The sequence below is a fragment of the Rattus rattus genome, chromosome 6 (genome assembly GCF_011064425.1).
Source record: "Rattus rattus isolate New Zealand chromosome 6, Rrattus_CSIRO_v1, whole genome shotgun sequence".
Lineage (NCBI taxonomy): Eukaryota > Metazoa > Chordata > Mammalia > Rodentia > Muridae > Rattus > Rattus rattus.
Window position 1 is genome coordinate 55,847,620 of NC_046159.1, and position 20,461 is coordinate 55,868,080.

Below are 20,461 nucleotides of genomic sequence, written 5' to 3' on the forward strand. Positions count from 1 at the left end.
AAACCCACCAGGAACAGCCTAAGTATACTGGCCTCTATCAACAAGGATCATTTCTACCATTAATTTTCTGCAGCAGTGAAAGCCACAGGCACCTGAGGCACTACCCAGGGCGTAGTGGACGGGAGGCCCTGCAATCCTGTCTCAGTCTCTCAAGTTGCTTCCTGAAGACTAGGAACAGAGGACACACAATACAGCTCATCCTGGACCTCTGAGCACTTGAGTGAGAGCTTGAGTGCTGGTAACCACAGCATCTGTAGGCATTGCTTGGGGTCATCTGGTTTCCTTCTGTGTGGTGACTGTCACTTTAAATCAAGTTAGAGCATGTGTAAGGTACAGTAAGTGGTCATATGCTTTGACAGTTTTGAGTGCATCCTGGTGCCACACCTACGAGGTCCTCCTGGATTCTACGGTGTGGGGTTGCAAGTGATGTCCTGTTTCTCCACACCTTACCTTACTTCTTTATTCCTGTAGGGACATATTAGAAGCCAAAAACAAAACAACAACAAAAGCACAACAACAACAACAAAATAGAGCTCTGGGGGTTTAGCTGTATTTGAGCTGTGGGCAAGCATGGGCTAATCCTAGAGTCAGTTCCCAGCACTGCATAAAAATAGAACAAATGGGGCTGTGGAGATGGCTCAGTGATCAAGAGCACTCTCTGCTCTTGCGAGAACCCGAGTCCAGTTCCCAATACCTATATCATTTTGGTTCAAAAGAAAAAAATCTGGATACAGGGTATCTAGTTCCCCCTCAGGCCTCCATAGGCACCCATATACATGTGACATATACACAGAGGCACAAATATGTACATGCAATTTAAAAGAAAACTATTAAGAACAACAGTAGCAAACCAATGGCTTAGCAGTTAAGAGCACTTGCTGCTCTTCCACAGGACATAGATTTGGTTCCCCAACACACACGGCAGCTCAGAACCACCTGTAACTCCAATTCCAGAGGAGCTAACGTCCTTTTCTGGCCTGATTGGGAATGAGGTGTCCATGTGATGCACAGACATGCGTGCAGGCAAAACACCCATACACGTTAAAAAACACCCCCCCACACACACATGCACACACACACACACCCCCACACACACATACACACACCATCATTACAAAAACAAAGAACCTTTTTTATCTGCAACTCCTATGCTCCCATTCCCCACCCCACCTCAACTTCTTTCTTTTTTTCTCTGTGCTAAGAATGTTCGCCCTGCGGAAGTCAGGCTGCTGATCTTGGAGAACATCCTTCTGAATCCAGCCTATGATGTTTACCTACTGGTGGGGACGTCCATTCACTACAAGGTTCAGAAGATCAGGCAGGGCAAGATTACAGGTACAGCTATGACTGAGAAATCATGTTAGATGCTTCTTTCTTTAAAAAAAAAAATCTGTTTTTTATGTGTATTGGTGTCTTGCTTGAATGTGGGGTTAGGGTGGCCTCTATGCACATGCATTACCTGAGGCGGCCAGAAGAGGGCAGTGGATCCCACTAGAACTGGAGTTAGCTACTATGGTAGTTAGACACCTGTGGGTACTGGGAACTGAACCTGGGTCCCCTGTGGAAGGAGCCAGTGTTTTTAACCACTGAGCTATCTTTCAGCCAGTTCCCTTTTTGTTACTGTGATAAAGTACGTGACACCTGAAGTTTACTGCTATAAAGTTTTCGTGTGTACAGACCAGTGGCTTTACATTCCTCTGGTGGCATTTGGTAGCCATCATCACCATCCATCTCCAGAACTTACTCATCTTCCCCAGCAGAACCAATGTCCTCATTAAACACCTCCCTGCCCCTTGCATCCAGTGCTCACAGACATTGTCTCATGAAGTTAACTGCTTTGCTGACCTCAGTTACATGGAGTCCTGTGTGCTCGTTCTGTGACTGGGCTGCCATTGACTGTACGCTCAAGATTAGTTGCTATCTACAGGGTGTCAGACCACATTTTCTCTGTCTTGGGGATAGTTGGCATGGCTCCATCTAGAGCAACGGCAGAGGTACTGGGAACAGCCTGCCGGCATTGGTTTACCAGGAGCAGAGCCCGCAGGTGGAATCTCCACCATTTTTTTTTTTTTTTTTAACTTCCAACACTGTCTTTCTGGGTGTTATCTTCATGTGTAGTCATTGGAACATCCTTTAACTTCCAAAGCTGGATTTAACTATTTTGTTTGAAAATTAGCATCCAACTTACATTAGCTGACATTTTCTTCTACAAATTTATGAAGTCTACAAATTGGGAATTTCACGGAGACTTTCACATTAAAGAAATCTGTGGCTGAGCAAGCTAGAGTGTCTCTGATCAGGCCCTCGGGGATGGAGCCGGCAGGTCATGAATATAGATGAACCTGGAGTAGAATACAGGTTCAAAGACAGCTGGGCTCCGGATCAAGGCCTTGTCTCAAATAGGAAAGTATGAAGATTCTTTGAAAGTGATCAAAGAGACAACTTCTGAGTCAGGAATTCTAAACTTGCGGGCGTTTCCCCAGCTTGAGTTTGTTGGCAAAGCCTGTTGTTGCCTGTTTGTATGACCTACACAAACCTAGTTATGTGCAGGAATGCCTTCCCTGCATTGTGTGCTCTGTATGTGTTCCTGTTCCTGCAGAGGGCAGAAGAGGACATTGGATTCCTTGGAACCATCCTTATGATGGTGGTGAGCTTCCATATAGGTGCTGGGGAGGAATCCACAAGTGTGTATGTGTGTGTGTGTGTGTGTGTGTGTGTGTGTGTCTGTCTGTCTGTCTGTCTGTCTGTCTGTCTGTCTGTGTGTCTGTGACTACATGGTGGGGGTTAGTGTAGTGTGGAGTATGGGTGTTTTTGTGCATGTTTTTCTATGTATCACTGAGTGCCTGGTCCCTATGGAGGCCAGAACAGGGTGTCAGAACCCTTGGAACTGGGGTTACAGATAGTTGCAAGCTACCATATGGGTGCTGATAATTGAAACTGGGTCTTTTGGAGGAGTGGCCAGTGGTCTTAACTACTGAGCAATCTCTCTAGCCCCTTCTAATTAACAAACAAGCAAACAAACATCAACAACAGAAACCACCAGCTTAGCCAGCAGAGCACCTCTGAGTTTCATCCCAGCCCAAGTCGTTCTTTGCATTCTAATGTACTCTTTCCACGAGGGCTGTCATGGCGGTGGCTGTTGCTGCTGGTGGTGGTGGAGAGGTGGGAGAGGTGGGGGAGGTGGGGAGGTAGTGGTGGTGGTGATGGTTGTTGTTGTTGTTGGTGGTGGTGGTGGTGGTGGTGGTGGTGGTGGTGGTGGTGTGTACAGATTCCTGGGAGCCCTGTTTCCTTATGCCTGCCCCTGTGTTCAGCACATTTATGGGATTTCTGATACTAGAAGAGTTTGAGGTTCTGTTGAAAGTTCTGACATTCTTTTCTCACAATTCCATGCTGATGCTGCTGCCTGTCACGTCGCTTACAATAGGAAGTTTTCTTGCACTTCAGGATCTGGTGTCTTGCTCTGTTTACCGTGTTGGCCTTGATCCTGAGTCCCATTGACTGTCAACCACCTCTTACTATTAGTGACTGTATTTTTTAAAAATTCTCATCTCCCCAGCTCGTCTCCACTGGGCCATTCACTCAGGTTCTGGAGTCTTCTGCTGTATATTGTAACCCAAGAGGTTCTCTCAGGTTTGTTCACGTGGCACCCAGGAACACCAGGCTGCTGCGATTCTCCAGTATCACATCCTGTAGAGGGTCCTCAAAACAGTAGCTGTGACCTGCCATTCCCCCGGGGAAGTCTACAGCTTTGTCATTGTCCTGGCTAGTGTTTTGTCAACGTGACAAAAGCTAGAGGAGCCTGGGAAGAGGGAACCTTAGTGGAGAAGACAAGGCCATCACACTGTCCTGTAGGCAAGTCTGTAGAGCACTTTCTTGATTAATGATTATGGTGGGAAGGCCCGGCCTTAGACAGTGCTATTCCTGAGCAGGTGGTCCTGGATGCTGTGAAAAAGCAGACTGAGTAAGCCATGAGAAGCAAGGCAGCAGGCAGCACTCCTCCATGTCTCTGCTCAGTTCCAACCTCCAGGTTCTTGCCTTGAGTTCCTGCCTGATGTTCTTATATTAGACTATAAGCTGTAAGTTGGTGGACTGGAGAAATGGCTTAGCAGTTAAGAACACTGGCTGCTTTTCCAGAGGTCCTGGGTTTGATTCCCAGTATCTATATGGTGGCTCACAACCATCTGTAACTCCATTTCTGGGTGATCTGACTACCTCTTCTGACCTTCGTGGACGCCAGGCGCTGCACTGGTGTGCTGATCTACATGCAGATACAACACCCAGACACAGTTAAAAGAAAGATTTAAAGCTATAAGTTGAAATAAATGCTTTCCTCTCCAAGTCGCTTTTGGTCATGGTGTTTATCACAGCTATAGAAACTCTGACTAAAACTCAGATAATGACCTTTTTTATTCTAAAAGGCAGGAGTGGGTACAAAGAGGGGAAGGATAAATCTGACACAAGTCCAAACACATTAGGGCCAGCACCGAGTCCTGCAGTTTAGCTCCAATGCCCCATGCGTGTGGCGGAGGTGTGACTCAGCTCTAGTGGATTCGGGCAGCCCTGCACCCGTGGCTTTCCCCTTTGTATCCTACCTAGTCTGTCTCTAGGGCTGGCTCTACTATTGCCCACAGCTTCCCCCTCCTAGCGTCTCCCACCATGGGGTCTCCATTACAACTCAGGCTGCATCCTCACGACTTCATTCATACATTGTCGTCTTTACAGCATTTCACTGAGTTTAGGCAGAAGTTCACATGATCCTTAACTCTTACATCTCTTACCTTCTACAAGTTTGCTAAACCAGCGTCACGGGGATGGCACCTTCACCTGTTGCTCAGGCAGTGACTAGACTGACTCGGCCTCAGCTGCCGTGGCTTCTGAGCACCTGGGCAGTAGAGCGTAGTGAAACAACTCATGGGAAAACACTTTGCTAGGGTGCACCCTGGCCACACAGCAGCATACCTGGAGGGCTCGTGCAAAGGTGCACTGTTGGGCCTCACCCCTAGAGGTCAGTGCAGCCGGTCACAGACATAGCTCTACACCTTCAGCCCCCCTCCCCCCATGAGAGGTTCCGTGTGGTGATAGTCTAGAGAGTGTACTCTGAGGACCCCTGATCCAGAAGCAAGTCGCTGGTGACTTTTCGGAGTACAAAGAGATGCTGAAGGTAGGCAAGTTGGCCTTATTTCATTCCAGGACAGGAAGTGGTACAATGAGGCAGCGACAGCGAATGAATGGCTGCTTAGGACATTCTAAGGGTGCAGGGGAGGGATGCTAGAGTGGTTAGGCTTGGGGGCAGGGGTGCTGGTCTGCTCCTAACTAGCTATAAAACCATATCTTAGTCTCTGTTTGACAAAATACTCAAGGCTGCTCCTGGATGTAAGACATTTTGGGGATCCAAAAGCACCAGCTGTTGTTCAGCCTGCCTGTTGTTTGCAGCTCCCTTGGCTGCTTTCCCTCAAGACAGGTAGAGCCTGGTGCGGCACCATGTGCAGCAGGAGGTAAGAGAGGAAGCCACAAGCCAGGCCTGCTCCTTTATAACCACCCACTCTTTCAGGAGCTAACTAGAGTTCCAGACCTAACTTCATTCCTTTCAAGGCCAGGCCCTAGTGACCTAACCAGTTTCCCCTAGGACACATTGTTTTGTTTTTAATTTCTAAATCTTTTCAAAAAATTAAGTTTTAAAAGTTCTGTATCTCTTTGTGAGTATATGCACGAGCGTGCAAGTACCTGCAGTAGCCATAGGCATCAGCTCCCCTGGAGCTAGAGTTGTGAGTTGTCCAAATGGGTGCTGAGTACTGAACTCAGGTCCTCTGCATTCTTAATCCCTAAGCCACCTCTCCAGCCCCCAATCGTCAATCCCTACCCTCTCTGTCTGGGTGTGTGAGCGTAGGGTATGCCTGCCACTGTCAGGGTGTGTGAGCATAGGGTATGCCTGCCTCTGTCAGGGTGTGTGAGCATAGGGTATGCCTGCCTGTGTCGGGGTGTGTGAGCGTAGGGTATGCCTGCCACTGTCAGGGTGTGTGAGCGTGGGGTATGCCTGCCACTGTTGGGGTGAGTGAGCGTAGGGTATGCCTGCCACTGGTCTGAGAACAACCTCAATGTTGGTCCCACTGTTCATTTATAACAAGGCCTCTTACTTACTGCTAAATACACCAGGCCAGCTGACATGCAAGCCTCTGGGGGTTCTCTATCTCCCATCTTGTCATTGGTATGCTGGGATTGCAAATGCATGCTACTGCTGCTAGCTTTGTGCTGGTGTTGGGTTTTGAACACCCTTTTGGACACCTTTGAACATCCTCCTCCTGACTCAGCGAGTGCTTTACACACTGAGCCATCCATGACATGTTTTCCAGTATATGAAATTTAGGTTCTTAAAGCCATGGAAATCATGGAAGACCATGAACTATCCTCTCACCTGACTTGCTCAGCCCTCTCTGAAATGGGGATGTCAGTAGTCCTTGTTCCCATGGTTGTTGAGAGATGAGATGAGGGAAATTGGTCATGAGATACCTAAGCAACCTAAGCTCCTATCCAGGAGCTGTCATTCAAACAAAAGTGCTGTGTTCTCTTCTCAGATGATAAAGATGGTGGTTTTTCGAGGACTGTGATTTCCGGGGGAATTGTTCTTTGTCATGGGTTCTTGTTGGCAAAGGCATTTTTACACAAAATAGACCCAGGGGGAGCACAGAGAGTGGTCAGGACAGGGGTCATTCTTTGCTGAGCATCGGAAAACCCATGGAAGCCCATCAGGTACAGCCCATCAGGTACAGCCTTTTTGGTAGTACAGTGAGCGCCCCACTGGGTCCAGATGTAGAGAAAAGATTGCTCACTCTGGGGGATAGTCAGATGCTCGCCAGTGCTAGCATTCTTCAAGCAGCTGTCTTGACAGCAGGCCCCACGAGTCAGGGCTGGAGATGGCTGTACTGGTATGCAGCATTTCACACCTTCACCTTCCCTGCCTTTCTTGTTTCTTTTCCATACAGAACTCTCAATGCCTTCCGATCAGTACGAGCTGCAGCTCCAGAACAGCATCCCAGATCCCCAGGGAGACCCTGCCCGTCCTGTGGCCGTCCTGACCCAGGACACATCAAGAGTCACTGCCATGCAGATGGGACAGAGCAACCTGGTCCTGGGCCACAGGAATATCCTCCGCTCAGGCACCGTGTCGTGCCGACTGCTTTGAAGCCAAGTTGTTTTTCTCCCTTAAAAGCCAGCCAGGACTAAAAATAGCCCTGTTTCCCCATCTGTCTGAAAATCAGAAAGAGCCTAAATAGCAACCCGCTGAGTGGAATTGCTCACCTCTGTGGATGACTCACAGAGACTCCCGGAGACGGGAGTCTGCGGCAGAGGCATACGTCACTCCAGGCCTCTGGAAGCTTCTCAGGAACCACAGTCCCCTGAGAGGGGGCCTGGCAGAAGCTGTGCGAATACTGGCACAGAGGTTGTTATGACCCAAGATTGATTGTATGCCCTGTGGTCCCGGGTGTTCCTTGCAGAGACTCTGCTTTGTAGGGTAGACGGACAGTACAGGGAGGGTCTTGACTCACCAACGTCTTTGCTGTAATTGGCGGAAGCTACAGTTCTTCACCCGCCTCTTAGGGCATATGGTATCTGCATGATGCTCAAACCATGCGCGTCAGGCAGAAACCCCAGCTGCTTTGCCTTTCGTACCTTATGTTTTATACCTTAATTAAGAATTCAGGTATCCGTATGCAAGGAGCTTCTAGGCTGCCCAACAGCACCATCTATGTGGTTGAAGCCGGGTACCTAGGTAAGTGTGCCCCCTGGGGTTTCCTAGACATTGATTGCTTGTGACTCCATCAGTTTGAGAGATCAAAACATAAAAGCGGGAGCTGAGCACTGTATGTCTTAGCTAATATGAGAAGGGCTCTGGGTTCAGTCCCTTGGACCAGTCAGTAAAAGCAAACCCACAAAACTGCACTGGCCACACCCTCTGCCCTGCTCATGGCCATCAGTCCTCAGCGCTGGCATCATGCAGACCTGAGTGCTCCTCTGGACCTGTCCGGGTTGGGGACCCTGTGCTTAGCTGAGTTACAGAGCACCTTTTGGTTGACATGACAGATGGCAGTACCTTGGCAGGGAAGAAAGCAGCATCAGGGGGAACCACCGGTAGCACTAAAGACCCTGAAGCCCAGGAGGATCTAGGAGCTTCAATGACTGCCAGTACTGAGATGTTTGGGACATGTGTGTCATGGGCGTCACCATGGTAGCATTTCCTGGAGTCTGAGGCAACTCACCTTGGAGCTCACTGCCAATGTTCAGTCTGGAGAGCAGTAGTCAGATGAGCAGCAAGACCCTTAAGATCCTCCTGTCAGGGAGCTTGTGAGCCTCTGGTGGTGAGGCACTCAGTTGACAAGCACCAACCCCCGTGTGTCCCAAGGACCCTTTGTGTCTCCGCAGCGTCCTTTGCCTGATCGTCCTGTTGTGAGACTTAGCTTCACAGTAGAGGTTGGTTCAAACAGGTAGCAACAGTATGGGAAGAGCAAACACCAGGGCAGAGGAAAGACTTCTGGAGGGTTCATGTGAGGCAGGTGCTGTGTGCGACTGATCTTTCTGTGGTGGGGAAGGCATCCTGGCAGAGCAAACATCTTAGCTGGAGTTATGGAGGTGAGAAAGCAAACAGCATCATGGGAATAGAAGGAGCTACTGTTGCATCGTGTGTGGGAATAGGGCGAGCGGGGTGCCCTCAGAGCACAGACCCAGACACATCTTGTCCAGAGCTCTCAGGTGCTTTAGTCTGGGATCCAAACCCTGTTCTAGCTTCAGACTAGACCTATCATCCCTGAGAGTTTAGACTTCCTGTGGCTACAGGTGAGACCCAGTGTCACCCAGGTGACATGTGCTTCAGCCTTAGAGTCTACACTGGTCTTGGCTGGACTTGTATGGCCTTGGGATATGTATTGGCCAATGAACAGACCAGCTGGGGATTCAGAGTCTTTAAATGAGCTTTGGCCTCAGCCTAGACCCACTGGAGCCTCAGACCTCCTGGGAAGTCGGAATCCTGACTGTCACAGCCTCAGAGCTTAAACCTATTGAGGGTCAGATTCTGATGAGCCCATGAGCGTTTAGAGTCCATTAGCATTTAGGTTATGTTCAGTGTTGGGTCTCAGGAATCAGAAACATCAGCTGTGGTTCTCTAGGTTGGGAATAATGGTAGTCATCAGGTTCTATAAGTCATATATTCCCCACAGCTAGGCCTTGTCCAGGAGGGGCCTGGTGAGCATTCTGGCCTTTTACATGGGTGGGTGTGTAGTGCTTAGCTTCAGCTTCTTTCTCAGCCTGCTGCCCTTGTGACTTCCTGTTCTAGGCTTCACAGTCCACCCTGGTGACAGGTGGGTGCTTGAGACTGGACATCTGTATGCAGTTACCATCGAAGTGTTTGATAGATCCAGCAACAAGGTCTACCCATCTGACGTGAGTGCCCTCTGGTATTCTGATGGGGAGGCCATGGGGGATTAAGAAAAGCCAAAGCCACAGGGTTCCCACGTAGGCAGACCGGAGCGTCCTGTGATACTCCTAGGGCTGTGGAGATAATGCAATGGGATCCCTGGAGTTCTTCGAGACGTTAGGCTATGAGTTGACATTACCCCTTACGCAGGGTTGGGGGTAGCCTCAGGCAGCAGGGCCCGGGGATAGTGTTGGTTGGGGCGGGGCAGGGAAGCTAAGAGTCCCTGAGGCTAAGAGTCTATTTTGCTTTGGAGAGTCAAGTGTCTGGGTGTGTTTGCTACCTTCCAGAAGCTCTCAAGTGATCAAGGCTACTGAGTTTAGCTTTTTGGCTCTGGAAAGGCATGGCAGATGAGTTGGGGAGTGGTGGCCATTCTTCTGTTCTTTAGGAGAATGTCCTAGCACCCTCACATAGATCACACAGTCACTTGCTGTGGTGTTAGAGATTTTAAAAGGAGGCCAGGCTCCTTTTTCCTTTGTAGAGGTCTTTCTATCCCCTATTGAACATTGACTAAGCCAGTTATTGTTTGAAGCCGGATTTCAGGGACTCAGTTCTCTTTTTATACTCTCCGGTTCCTTCTTGTAACTGTAGGACCTGGGAGAGTGACGGTAGTCTGTCAGCTGCCCTGAGTGTCACACACTCAGCTAGAACTGTGGTGCTGGGTCTTGGGGCTGCTGGTGTTCCATGGGGTGGAGTCAGAACACTGGGACCTCATTCCTTCTGCCTGCTTTGTTCAAGAGGCTTTTGGGCCACAAAGGCTGTCAGCCTGGCCTCACTGCCACCTTGGAACTCTCCCAGTCTCTTGATATCATACTCATCTTTTAGAAGCTCCCCTTATCTACCCTGCTTGCCTTTCCAGAACATCCGAATTGAAGCTGTGTTTCCTGCTGAGTTTTTTGAGGTTCTGTCGTCTTCCCAGAATGGGTCTTATCATCATGTCAGGGCTATCCAGAGTGGCCAGACAACCATCAGTGCAAGCCTCACCTCTGTGGTGGACCAGGTGAGCTGATCTCAATCAACCCTTTTCTGTGTCCTAGCTGGGCCCCCATGATCCAACTCTGAGGGTGGAAATGTCCGTTGGCAGGTACTTTGCCCCAGGACCCACCTGGGGCCACTGCTCTAATACCCGAGGAGACTGTCTTAGTTAGGGTTTATTGCTATGAAGAGACACCATGACCATGGCAACTCTTAAAAAGGAAAGTATTTGACTGTGCTGGCTTACATTTCAGAGGTTTAGTCCATTATCATCATGGTGGGAAGCATCCAGGTAGACACCGTGCTAGAGAAGGGGCCAAGAGTTCTACATCCAGATCCTCAGGCAACAGGAAGAGAGAGTGACAGTGGGCTTGGCTTCAGTATTTAAACACTTCCTCTAACAAAGCCACACCCACTCCAACAAGGCCACACCTCCTAATAGTGTCACTCCCCATGAACCTATGGGGGCCATTTTTATTCAAACCACCATAGAAACTTTCCCACTTGGGGCTTGAGCTCCAAGTGCCCTTGGCTGTCCAGCGCTTGTGGGTGTGAGGAAATCTTCCTGTTGCCACAGACTTCTTTTTCCACTGCCCTGCACCTGTTTCTATAAAAATGGTCTGCACATTTCAAGATTGAATACAGACTTTGTGTGGGGGATAGATAGCGTGGCAGCAGACCCACTGACACTCTATCTGTTGTGTCTCCTCGAGTCCTCCAGCCTTTGGTTTTGTCATGTGCTGAAAGTCCTCATCAGCCCTAGTCGGGAGCAGTATTTTACATTGTCAAGGGTGTTCCCCTCCTGCCTCATACAACCCCTCTAAACGTGTGAGAGGCAACATGTGGAGAAACAGATGGGACCTATGCTGCAGACAGTGGTTCCTCTGTCCAGACAGCAGGTGTCTCCATCAACCTGTACTGCTGCTCTGGGTTTTGGATAAGATACTTCAGGCCTCAGTTTCTTTATCTATGAAGTGGGAGCAGTGACATCCATCTTGTGAGGGATAACCAAGGAATTAAATAAGTAGAATTTACATGAGTGGCCATTAAAGATATAAAGTAAGCCTCCTCACCAAACCTGCTGTCTTTTCCATATTAGGAGCACCAAGCTATCTATCATGGCCTGGTCCTTAGAAAGGGGCAGTGTCTGGGTGATGGGATACCTAGTGATAATATGGTTACCATGGTGACAGCAGCAATCTCATCCTTGTAGGATGGAGGAGTCCATGTGCTTCAGGTACCTGTATGGAACCAGCAAGAAGTAGACATTCATATACCCATCACACTCTATCCCAGCATCCTGACATTTCCATGGCAACCAAAGACAGGAGCCTATCAATATACCATAAAGGTAGGTGAGATGCTGCCTCTGTGTGTTTTCTTTGGGAGATTTCCATGGGATGCTGGCTGGGGTTTTTTTGTTTTTTTGGTTTTTTTTTTAATTCTTTTGTATATATTTATTGAGACAGGATCAAAACTATGTAGTTCTAACTATGTTGGTTTAGAACAAACTCTCCTGCTAAGGAAACCTTCGGTGTGTTTTCTGGATTGATGACTGAGCCCTGGGCAGTGGTCCTGGGGTGCATAGGAAAACCACTGAGTGGGGCACAGTGACGAACTTCAATCACAGTGCTCAGGAGGCAGAGGCAGGCATAGCTCTGAGAGTTCAAGGCCAGTCTGGACTGTATATGAAGTTCCAAGACAGCCAGGCCTACAAACAAACAAACAGAAAGGAAGGAAAGGAAAAAGAAAAAGAGCAAGGTGAGCACTTGAGTCAGCAGCACCTCATGGCCTCTCATCAGCTCCCGCTTGCTGGTTCCTGCCCTGGCTCCTCCAGTGGTGGACGAGGCCTGAAAGTATAAGAAAAAACAGATCCTTTCTTCCCCACCTTGCTTTTGGTCCAGATGTTTATCACATCCCACAGAAAGTACACCAAGACAGCTAAAACACAGAAATAGGATACAGGTCTGAGTTCTGCTCAGCAGTAATTCTTCTAAAAGATTATTTTTAAAAGTAATACAAATACAATTATAGGAAAACCTGAATTCAAGAGGAAGTATCACCCTCCCTACAGTATGCTTATCATTAGTGCCCAGTGATACTTCAGTCCCACATGGTGCTGTCATCAGGGACTGTGCTCAGCTGGCTCAAGCTGACTACTGATCTAGAAAAAGAGGGCCTGTCATTCACTTTACCAAAGATGTTTAGGAGCAGGCAGAGCTGTGTGCTAGATGTGCTTGTGTGAGCCCCAGAGCAGAATTCTGCAGGGGGCTCCATGACCAGGGTGGTTTCTGCCCAGGTCTGAGCTCTGGTCATAGCTGTGTGTTTGTATTTCAGTCCCCAGGTCCCCAGAGTAGGAGATCTAGAATGGAGACGGGGGGGTGGAAAGTGAGAGAATGTCGGCTTGGGAGACATCTTTCCACAGGCAGGACTTGTCTGTGTGTGTAGGTGTGACTTCTGAATGTATGAGATGTGTGTGAATGCTATGCTAATGTATATTTTTGAGAGTGAGCCCAAGAGTGTGTGTGGTGGGTTTATGGTGTCGACGTAGGTTAGCGTGAATGTAGGTGTCAGATGTGACTGAGTGTAAGGAGACATGCGAATGGCGGGTGTGAACAGGTATATGAATGTGTGGAGTGGGAATTTGTGAGCAGGCCAGTGCATGCATGCATGCGAGCGTGTGTGTGTGTGTGTGTGTGTGTGTGTGTGTGTGTGTGTGTGTGTGTGTGTGGCAGCTAATACCTGGGTGTGAATAGATCAGCATGTTTCTGTGATAATGAGCGAATGAGAGAAAGAGCAAAACACTTGCCCCAACCCTGTACATCTGCAGGCAGGGAGGGGCAGAGGGCTGACTGGTCCCATGATCATTTTCTTCCTAGGCCCATGGGGGCAGTGGGAACTTCACCTGGTCTTCCTCGAGCTACATGGTTGCCACGGTTACTGTCAAGGGCGTCATGACCACAGGCGGTGACACTGGCCTCAGTGTGATCCGGGCACATGATGTTCAGAACCCTCTCCATTTTGGTGAGATGAAGGTAAGAGGGTAGCGGGACATCCCGTGGAGAGGCTCAGGACAGAGGTCCCAGCTCCCCCTCTCACCTCGCCCTCAGGCAGTGATCAGAGGTCTTATTCCTCTGCCCAGTGGTTGTGCTGTGTTGGGGATGGATGGGTCCATCCCAGCTCTGATCTCAAGGAGTCAGCCCCCATAACAAGGGTGGATAGAATACAGCACACAAACAGTGGCTGGCATAGCCAGAAGAGCCCACACAACAGCCAGAGGACATGAGTGATCACAGACAACAGCAGGACGTTTTCCACAGAGGAGTCAGAGGAGGGCTTCCTGGCTCCTCGCCCTTGCTCTGTTACAGTGCAGGTCCAGGTGACCTGTTACTGGCATTTGATCCTGACTGACTGAGAGCCCCAGTTGCTGTCAGGCAGGGTGGTTGCTCACTACATCTGTGCGCCCCTTCTTATCTCGAGTCTCATGGTGTGTCCAGTGCAGCCTCCTCTTACATTAAAGGGGCGTGGGTTTTCAGTGGGATCCACACACGTATGTTCAACATAGGTTCGTCCTCAGTTACAGGCGAATCTACCGGGCCTGACAGAGGAAGTGCAACTACCCAATATTGGGATCGGTTCTGAGTCCTTTGCCTCAATCCCTTCCTCCTCTGTAACTGACACCAGAGACAGTCCTCAGGAGGCAGCCGGTACCACAGTTAAAACTGACTGCATGGCTACATGGAGTATGATGGGTAGTTCCTGGTGCTTCACTGCCAGTCAGGAGAGGGAGGCTGGGATAGCCTTTCTGACTGGGAGGAGAGGACTGGGAGAGAATCCCTGCTGCAACCCCCCACCACCCACCCAGGCACTGGCCCAGCGCTTCTCCTTGTCCCACCCACTACAGTACTTAGTAAATACTAGCAGCCCAGAGAGCTTTCCTTCTGTGGAGCCTGATGGGCCTGAGCCTCCTCTCTTTCTCTAGGTGTATGTGATTGAGCCCAGCAGCATGGAGTTTGCCCCGTGCCAGGTGGAGGCTCGAGTGGGTCACACCCTGGAGCTGCCCCTGACAATCAGTGGCCTCATGCCCGGTGGGAGCAGCGAGGTGGTCACCCTGAGCGACTGCTCCCATTTTGACCTGGTGGTGGAGGTGGAGAACCAGGGTGTGTTCCAGCCATTGCCAGGTAAACCAGTAGCAGAATTGGGGCCCAGGTGGTGTGGGTTATCTGTGGGCACCAGAGGGGCCACAACATGAAGAATGGCCTTTGCCTTGTGTTCTCGTCCATTCTGAATCCTGCCTGATGTGTTTGATGCCTTTGTGGATCCGTCTTTATGATCTTTTTCTCTTATGTGTCTGCAAAGTGTCTCTTCCATGCCTGAATGGAGTCTCCGGCCCACATTTATATTTTAATTCATGAAATGCAACAGTTGCTCGCACTAGAATATATACATGGGGTTTTGATTAGTTCAGTCATAATGCCTGTGGCAGACCCAGGCCACCCTGAGTACATTTTTCTCAGCCTCCTGTCTTGGGGTAGTATTATTGCTAGTGACCGTGGCAGTGTCAGCTTGCATGTGTGGAGCTGGAGTTTGCCTGGTTTAGACTGAGCCTATAACAGGAGGAGCTGCTGGTGGACCGTGTGCCCAGTGAAGACACAGGGGCAGCTTAGTTGTTTATGGCTGCATGTGGTCTGTGCAGGGATGGGGCACAGACCTGCAGCTCTAGTTTCTATGAACTCACAGAAGTGGCTCCAGGGAGGGTGGGAATTTGCAGCTTACAAAATATGCGAAGGAGCAGGCTGTGGACAAGAATGAGGACAGCATTCAGTGAGTGGATGTGCCCATGCCGTGACCCATGGTAGGTAGTTCTGGCAGGGATTGTCTCATGGTTAGCCTAGAATGTCAGGACCTGTTCCATCATTGAGGGCTCAAGCCTAGAGGTTGGGAGCCATTGGAGATGTTTGAGCAGAGAGCGATGGAGTCTCTAGCAGCACAGATGCTTTCCAGGTGGCTGTGTGTACCCTGTGGTTGTGAAGACATCCAGAGCTACACAGAGGAAAAGGACATCTCTAGGAAGTGCCCCACTAAAACCACTAGCTGGTGGCCTTAGAAAATCTAATGTTCCGCATGTTAGCTATTGTGGGTGGAAGAAGAGGCATTTTGAGGGAGAGGGACCACTAGCAGCCAGAGATGGTCTTTTGCATGTACTAGTCCCATGTCCATCTTACAGAGCGACTGTAGGGTGCTATTCAGCCTTTGGGGGAAACCCAGGGCTTGTAATGCAACATCCTCAAGACTGATAGGCCGCTTCACTTACTGGCATGATGTTCAATCTCTCTGAGCCTTCTTTTCTCCATGGGTCATGGGAAATGGGTACAAGAGGCCCTACCTCCTGAGAGGACTACACGTGGACATCCCTCTGAACATCTGGAGGATTTTTCAAGGAATCTAGGTTCTGAAGACAGCAGCCAAAACAAATCCTGTGTGGTCAAAATTTCCCTTAGAAAATGCTGGAATCTCTCTCAGTGAACAGTGTTGGATGGGAATCTCTGGGACTTGGCAGGTTGGGGCAGTGAATGTCTAATATGTGTGAGGGCCATCCTGGGGCACACATGACCCATGGAGCAGATAAATTGGTAGAGTCAGCTTCTCCAGGCCAGGGTACATAGCAGGACTCTGAGGAAGGGACTGTATCAGGTTCCATTGGGCAAAATTAACTATGGACTGGGGCAAGTGTTTGCAGACCATTTCTCAGTAAGGGTTAAGGTCTGGAATACGTGGAGAACTTCTGTGTGTCAACAATAAAACAGAAGTTATTCAATAATGCACAAAGGACATGAGCAGATATCTCTGTGAATGCTGCATGCAGTAGGCACTGACGTAGGAAATAATGTCCACTCTCATCAGTTACCACAGAAATTCAGAGCAAAACTACCAGGAAAGGGCTGGAGAGATGGCTCAGTGGTTAAGAGCACGGGCTGCTCTTCCAGAGGACCCACATCAGGCACCTCACCACTGCCTGCAACTCTAGTTTTAGGGATCCGACACCCTCTTCTGGCCTCCACGGGCATCACGTGCATGCACTCACATTACACACACATAGTTAAAAATAAATCTCAAAGAAGAAACACACTGAAAAGTACACCCACTGGGGCGGCTTCTATCACAGCACCAGAAAGCATTAGGATGTAAGGAAACGAGCTTGCATGCACCACTGGAGGATGTTAATTCCAGCCACTGTGGTGGGTTCTCAAAACTTAAAGCCGTGTAACTCAGGAAGTCCCATTCCTAGAATAGACCTAAGGTTATTGAAAGTACAAATGTGAAGACATCTTTGCCAGCCTATAGCAGCTTTATCCACATGGGCAGTTAGCTCAGCAGAGGAGTGAGCACGGGCATGCTCAGCTCTGAGGAGGAAGTTCTGTTGTGGTGCCTCACTGAGCAGTCTTGAGGACATTGCGCCAGGAGAGCTAAGCCAGTCACATGAGAATACGTGCTAACCTGGTTCTACATAGGTCGTAGGTGAGCTGCTTATAGTAGGCAAGCTCATACAGACAGGGAAAAATGACTGCCATTCACACTGGACATTTCAGTTTTGCAAGTCAAAGGGCCTGAGTGGCAGCTGGTGGTGGGATCTGAACAACCCTGTGGCCTGTCACTGTATGTAAGAGAGTTGAGGTGGGATTATCATCATCATCACCACCACCACCATCATCACCACCACCACCATCACCACCACCACCACCATCATCACCATCACCACCACCACCACCACCACCCATCAGCATCACCACCACCACCACCACCACCATCATCACCACCACCATCACCACCACCACCACCACCATCATCATCACCCACCACCACCACCCACCATCATCACTCACCACCACCACCACACCACCACCACCACCACCACCACCACCACCATCACCACCATCATCACCATCATCAACCAGGTTCCACTATTAATCTCTGACCATCCTGGAAGTCACTGTGGAGCCAGTCGGCCTTGAACTCAAGACATATGCCTGCTGCCTCTGCCTCTGCCTCTAGAGTGCAGGGATTAAAGGCCTGCACCACCACGACTGCACCCTCCCCACTTTTGAGATGAGAAGTTTCTATGTTGTGTGCTTCACCATAATTCAGATTTGTTCTAGTTAGGTTTTCTGTTGCTGTGTTAAAACGCCATGACCAAAAGCAGCTTTGGGGAAGGATTTATTTAGCTTATAGTTTACAGTCCATCACTGAGGGAAGCCAGGGGAGGAACCTGGAGGCAGGAACTGAAGAAGAGATCGTGCTGCTCACTGGCTTGCTCAGCCTGCTTTCTTATACAGTCCTGGACCACTTGCTCAGAGGTGGTACCGCTCACAGAGGGCCAGGCCCTCTTACATCAATAATTAGCCAAGGAAGTACCCCACAGACTTGCTCAACTTGCTCAACTTGCCTACGGCAGACCTGATGGAGCAGTTCCTTAACTGAGTTTCCTTCTTCCCAGAGTAACTCATTTGGATCAAGCTGACAAACACAGACCAGCACGACATTAGTACATTTCTTGCTAACATAATTAAAATTGGGTGGAAAGGATGGCACAGATGAAAAGCAGCTGGTAGCAGGGTAGACTGGGAGAGATTCACTGCACACATGCCTGCCTGCACACATGCCTGACACATGCGTACCTGCATACATGCCTGCCTTGCACACATGCCTGCCTGCATATATGCATACCTGCATATATGCATACCTGCACACATGCCTGCCGGCACACATGCCTGACACATGCATACCTGCACACATGCCTGCCTGCACACATGCATACCTGCACACATGCATACCTGCATACATGCTTACCTGTACACTTGCATGCCTGCACACATGCCTGACACATGCATGCCTTGCACACATGCTTACCTGCACACTTGCATGCCTGCACACATGCCTCACACATGTCTACCTGCATACATGCCTACCTATACACATGCATGCCTGCCACTGGTCCCCTTCCTCTGGTCACAGCCAGCAGAAATGCTGGAGTTCTTTGATGTTGTGTAGCACAGCCCAGACTGGAACCTGTAATGTTCATGCTGGCATGAAGAAGTCGTGCTGTGCATTCCCACACAGCAGAACAGCAAGCAGAAATGTGGATAAAGGCTGCCCGACCATGAAGACTCTGGACTTTGGGGAGACAGGCAGACCAGCACAGCCCACGCTCCCAACCCCTCTTTATTTAAGACTGTTCTGATGGAAATGGGGAGGAGTTAGACCAAAGGGGAGGCCTCTAGGGGAGTCTGGACTGCTGGTAAGCTCTCTCTTGAGCTGGATCCTGGACACAGTACCTTGAGTACATGGGGGAGATAGGAAGCCATTGCCAGTTGTATGTGTACCAGATCTGTGTATTATACAGGAATCATACATTGCTTTTGTTTAATTATGTTTTGTGGTGCTGGGAATGGAACTCAGAGCCGTTTGTGCTAGGCAACCGTTTTACCATTGAGCTGCAACTCTAGCCTTTGGAAAATTTAAATGATAACAAGTTGTATATGAAGACCGGAGTGAAAAGGGCCCTTGGCCTGCTGTGCCTTCCCCTTGAAGAACGAGTTCATGTTAACATGCGATTTTCTTTGTGCAGGGAGGCTGCCGCCAGGGCCTGAGCACTGCAGTGGAGTCAAAGTGAGAGCTGATGCCCAGGGGTCCACCACCCTCCTTGTCAGCTACACACATGGCCATGTGCACTTGGGTGCAAAGATCACTCTTGCTGCCTACCTGCCCCTCAAGGTGAGTCGTGCCTGCCCTTTCTTCATTTGCCCTGTCTGTCCCCCACCTTCTCCTTAGTGTTCCTGGAGGTTAGATGGTGACCTCTCTCCATAGATCCTGTCCCTTTTTTTTTTCCTCCAAATTGACAGCAAGCTAGGGTCATGTGGGAAGAAGGAACCCCAGTTGAGAAAATGTCCCCATCAAATTTATTTGTTTACAAGTCAAGGTGGTGTTTTGAGTAATGGCTTTAAACTCATAGAAACGCACCTGCCTCTGCCCCGCCTCTTGAATGCTGGAATTAAACTGCACCACCGTACCCTGCACTCTAGTGAACTCCCTGCTCCAGTGAGGACCTAATTCTTCCCAAAGCCCCTAACTCATGGACATCAAGCACAGGAGACTGAATTTCAAAGAGGACACATTGCTTGCCTGGCAGCCCACTCAAGTGGGGTGGGGACCTGACCCAGCGTTGCCTGGCCACTTCCTCCCAGAGCAATGTTAAGCCTTCCCCTTCTTTCTTCAGGCTGTGGATCCCTCTTCTGTTGCTGTGGTAACCCTGGGATCCTCAAAGGAGATGCTGTTTGAAGGAGGCCCCAGGCCATGGGTCCTGGAACCTTCCAAATTCTTTCGGAATGTCACTTCTGAAGACATGGGCAGCATCAGTCTCTCTCTCTTGGGTCCTCCAGCTTCCCGGAATTACCAACAGCACCGGGTCCTTGTGACCTGCCAGGCCCTGGGTGAGCAGGTGAGTGGACAGCCACCCTCACTCCCACCTTGCTTATTGGGAGAGATAGAAAAATCTACTCTGTCCTCAGAGAGCTATGAGAATGTTGTTCCTTATATCCAAGGACAAAGGAGTCCAAGGCTCAGAGAAGTGGCCTGCTGGCTGTTGGCGTCCCCAGTACATATTGGTTTTCTTAAAATCAGCCTGTCAGAGTGGCCTCCTCTTTCCCAGGGCTATAGTATCCCCCATCTCCTGCTACAAAGTAGGGGTAGAGGTTTGAGATCAGGAGTCACAAAGCCCCATGTTTCAGGGCCAGGCAGCTGTCAAAATGATCGTGACCCTGGACCTGCTTGTTCTTTCAGGGTTCGGGGGGATGTGCCAATACCTGTATGTGTAAACTTTTTGGTTGTTTTGAGATAGGGTTTCCCTATGTAGCTGAGGGTGGCTTGAATGGAACTCACTTTATCATTTTGTAGCATAGGCTGACCTTGAACTCACTTCGCCTCAGCCTGCCAAGTAAGTGCTGAGATCACAGGCGTAAGTGAATG

The 20,461-nt window shown here is 49.6% G+C and overlaps 1 protein-coding gene across 1 annotated transcript in view; it reads left to right on the top strand.

Moving 5' to 3' along the window:
- Nup210 (nucleoporin 210) overlaps positions 1–20,461 on the top strand; it is a 94,412-nt gene that overhangs the window by 26,129 nt on the left and 47,822 nt on the right. Inside the window, exons 6-15 of the mRNA XM_032907225.1 lie at positions 1,203–1,335; positions 6,981–7,139; positions 7,700–7,768; positions 9,326–9,432; positions 10,323–10,463; positions 11,652–11,789; positions 13,318–13,473; positions 14,421–14,619; positions 19,065–19,210; positions 19,713–19,934. Coding sequence (XP_032763116.1) covers positions 1,203–1,335; positions 6,981–7,139; positions 7,700–7,768; positions 9,326–9,432; positions 10,323–10,463; positions 11,652–11,789; positions 13,318–13,473; positions 14,421–14,619; positions 19,065–19,210; positions 19,713–19,934 — 1,470 coding nt within the window. The remainder of the gene's footprint in view (positions 1–1,202; positions 1,336–6,980; positions 7,140–7,699; positions 7,769–9,325; positions 9,433–10,322; positions 10,464–11,651; positions 11,790–13,317; positions 13,474–14,420; positions 14,620–19,064; positions 19,211–19,712; positions 19,935–20,461) is intronic.